Source organism: Dermacentor andersoni, chromosome 2 (assembly GCF_023375885.2).
Source record: "Dermacentor andersoni chromosome 2, qqDerAnde1_hic_scaffold, whole genome shotgun sequence".
Taxonomy (NCBI): domain Eukaryota; kingdom Metazoa; phylum Arthropoda; class Arachnida; order Ixodida; family Ixodidae; genus Dermacentor; species Dermacentor andersoni.
Genome location: NC_092815.1, coordinates 20150133 through 20154237, shown reverse-complemented (window position 1 = coordinate 20154237; position 4105 = coordinate 20150133). Strand labels below are relative to the sequence as shown.

General features: G+C 50.5%; 1 protein-coding gene across 1 annotated transcript; it reads right to left on the bottom strand.

The window, feature by feature from the left end:
- Positions 1 to 564: 564 nt before the first annotated feature.
- LOC126542769 (chitinase-3-like protein 2) lies at positions 565 to 2003 on the bottom strand. The gene has a single exon (XM_050189827.3). It carries the CDS (start codon positions 1981 to 1983, stop codon positions 580 to 582), a length of 1404 nt encoding a protein of 467 aa, XP_050045784.1. The 5' UTR covers positions 1984 to 2003; the 3' UTR covers positions 565 to 579.
- Positions 2004 to 4105: the final 2102 nt, after the last annotated feature.

Genomic DNA, 4105 nt, shown 5'->3' with positions numbered 1-4105 from the left:
CACGAACACAATCAGAAAACCACATACGCGGGGTCAAGAACGCGTGCTGGTTCTCTGTTGAATTTATCTTATATCGCAGAGCTCGCTCGTGCTCTAGGCTTCACAGAGGAGGCTTCACAACAGATCAACGTCCTGCGGACATTTTTCTAAGAGACAAACAAGCAGTAGCTGTTTAAACGACGATAGCCGCTTATGAAATCATAAACGCGGTACTCGTGCTGAAGAAGTGTGGCTGTCGGTTTTATTTGCTGCGGCAGCCGTCAAAAGCTCGAAAAGGGGTTCGCTGTTTCTGTACGTCCGTTTCATATCATTGCTCGCGCTGCAGACAATCCAAGTTCCAGCAAAATTGAGTTACATAACACCTGTATATATAGAGGTGTTATATATAGGGAAATCAGCCCCAAGCTAGAGCTTCCTCTTAAAACGTATGCATTAAAAGCTCAGCAACCACCTTGAGCAGTGTACATACTCTTAAATGTGAATTTCTGTACTGTGAACCCTGCTCAAGCTGTATTCAAAGCTACGCGGTCACTTATCTATATACGACACTGAAAACAGACAAGACACTGATGCACACTTTTACTGCACTCGCTTCTCATCCATCCCGAGAGTTTTGTTGAAAGTGTGAGCCGCTTCGGAGTCCGTTACGTTGAAGCTTGATATGATGGCCGTTGAGTTGTCGTCGATGGGCGTGCCTTCAACCTCGGTGAAAATGGCCCTCACTAGCGGGTTGGTGAGCCCGCAGCGGCCTAAGTAGTCGTCGTTGCCGACATCCCAAATGATGACACCCCCGAGAAACATCTTGTCTACGAGCGAGGCCATCTTGCGCACACTTATCTCGTCCTCGTATCCCATCCAGACGTTGTTGCGCCATGCGTGCGGCTTCTCACTCTCTTGGTCGTAAGACAGGGCCCATTCGGTTTTTCGCACCAACTGGCAGGCCTCCCTGTATGAAATCACGCGAACGGCGTGTGTGTCAATCCACCTGGGAACCTCGTTTTTCTCGGGGAGCTTGGACATGGTGCACACGTAGCCCGACAGGGATATGGCGAGGAGCACCCTGTTCCGGGGTAGGCCGCTCGAGACGACGTTCTCGACGAAGTCTTCGACGCTTCTGCCTTTGCGAGCTCGCTGATGGTGGAGTGGCACGAGAATGCGGTCGGTCGCGTTGGCCGGGTGGTGTAGACCCTGTGTCACGACTCCGACGTAATCGAGGAAGCGGGATAGCCTCCCGGGCCTGGTCCCGGACTTGAAAATGCCAGTGTGCGAGGACGCGGTGACGACGAAGAGGAGTCCGTGCTTGTGCATGACCTGCTTGAGGTGCGACAGGAAGATGGCCATGTGTCGTTTATACTCGTTCTCAATGGGGAACACGCGGTTCAGCACGATCCCGTGGAAGCGGTTTTGCAGAACCCACCGAACCATCTCCACAAGGAAAGTCATGTACGCGGTCGCATTGGGCGTTTCGTGGAAAGCCAGCCGGCTGCCACCGCCATTATCGTCGCCTATTGCGATCAGGTACTTGAGGTGGGGGAAGCTCGTGTTGACTTGATCTCGAAGCTCGATGAGCCGCGAGTGCACCAGTCCAAAGGCCATGCTGGCGTCCGGAGTCTCATTGGTACCGCTGAAAAATCCCCGTAGAGGGAGCACCAGGTGCGAGCAGTAGTTGCCAGGCAGATCCGCAGGCCTGTAGCGGACCTCGTGGTCGTAAAATCTGGCCACGTTCACGTGGCACAGTATCGGCACAGGTTTACGACCCTGCGATCGGACCTTTACTGGAAAGACGGCGACAGCGCGCCCATCCGCCTTGCGAACGTCGTACGTGATGACGCAGACGAACACGCCGACCAGCAGCAGCGTGAACCCGACGCATGCGGCGCCGGAGTACGTGATGCAGGTCTTGATGAACGGGTCTCGGCGCGGAGAGGCCAGCGACCGCGACTGATGGAGCAGCCACTCCTCGTCTTCCAGCAGCCGCGACATGTTTGAGGCCCGAGACCCGCCTACGCCGCGCTCGAGTTCGGCGCAGCTAGCTTCGACCTTGTCGTCTTTCGCAGCCCTGCGTGTCGCCTTTACTTGCTGTGCCTTCGAAGCACCGCTTGTAGGCTTACTTTTTATTCCCGTGCCAAATCGAAATCACTTTAGCGGTACACCATTCAGAGCCGCCTGTTCAAGAGACAGGAGAGAGAGAGGGAAAAAAGTGCAGATCCCACGCACTGTAGAAACCTATCATATACGAAGCATTCTGCAGGTACCTAGTTATCGCATTGTTTGGGATTCTGCAAAGCGTTACCAGGTTGACCAACGTGTTTGTGTAAATTGAGTAGTTGTGTGTGTGGGTCGCGAGCATGTCTGTGACGACAGCAGCAAGACGACGACCTCGTCGATGACGGTCGTGACGCGAGCCTACGACATAATGATTGTTGGGTTCTACGTGGTAGTGGACGAAGGTGGAAGCGAGAGAAACACGGATTGTGACGTCATCAGAAACTAAGTTTTATACAATCTTACGCACCTATGTCTACGTCATGTGTGGTATGTTAAAATGAATATGGCATTCTTATTCCAGCGAAGAAATCTTAAAACGTGATTAACATTGGCTGTCATGAAGTTGGTACAATTTCGCGGTTTCTACGTAGCGTAAATTACTACGAGGAAAATACTGGGAAGAGTAGGCCGGTCTCGGTGATCATGCAATCCAACACGGTGCCTCGAAGGGCAAGCTAAAATTAAATTAAATTATGAGGTTTTACTTGCCAAAACCACGACCTGGTTACGGGGCGTGCCGTAGTGGGGTACTCCGGGTTAATTTTGACCGCCTGGGGTTCTTTAACGTCCACCTACGTCTAATCACACGGGTGCTTTTGCATTTCGCCTCATTGAAGCGCGGCCGCCGTGGCCGGGATGATGGCCGTCGGAGGAAGAAGACGAGAAAGTGGCATGTGTCGGCCGCGCCTAGTGTTTAAGAGAGCTGGCTGCCTTTTTAACTAGAGAAGTATATGTGCGATGGTGGCCTAAGGCATGCAATATATTTTTGGCGGTGTCTATATTTTTGGCGGTGTCGGATAGCCGGGATAATTTCTGAAACAATTTTCTCTCGGCATTCACCTCCTATTGGCTCTCCGAAGGTTAGGTAAGGTTAGGTTAGGTTAGGTTATGGCACACCTGAAGGCTCTCGGGCGCGCCTCCAGGCATTTTTACCCGGCAGTTTGTCGTGTGACTTCTGAGCACCAATAGGAGGTGAGTGCCGGGAGAAATTCGTTTCAGACGTTCTTCCGGCTGGCGGGAAAATAGACGCTGCCAAATTTTTTACTTCTAAGCTTCTTTATGTTCTGCAGGTCTTGCACGGCTCTCATCCATATTCAGGCATTTGATAGAATCTTTGCACGGTTTATTTGGCGTTCAACATGGGAAGCCATGAGAAAGAGCAATCTTTTCCTTTCACAGGTCCTGCACATTATTTGCTTGTGCGACAATTAGTCATGCGATTATTTTGCTTTATATACTTCCGTCATCCATTCCTACTTGCGGTCACGTCTTGCTTTCCACTGCAAAAAAGGGGTAAGGCGTGCAGACAGGGACACAAGAGAAGTGGATAATACGAACACCGACTATCAACTGAAGGAAGTACTGAGGCAAAAAAATGAGAAAGAAGACACAAAACTTATTTGCGCATGCTCTAGAATGGTAGCACCACGTGTCAATCGGGTACACGTGCAGGTCTTCCTTACGTGAGAGATAACTTCTCTCCCACTTCTCTGTCCACTTCTGTTGTGTCCGTATATGCATGCCTTACCCTTTTTTTGCATTATGAATCCTTACCCACTAGCTTAGCTTTCTGTCGTTCTTGCTTCCCACCTCCCTTTTCTTTTTGCCACGACAAGCGTTGATTAAGGATGACTTTGATTAAGGATTAAGTTATCAGGACTAGATTCAGGACTATCAGGATCGACAGGCACGCCGAGACCCCTCGCTCGATAAGGCTTATATATATATATATATATATATATATATATATATATATATATGTGTGTGTGTGTGTGTGTGTGTGTGTGTGTGTGTGTGTGTGTGTGCGCGCGTGTGTGTGTGTGTGTGTGTGTGTGCG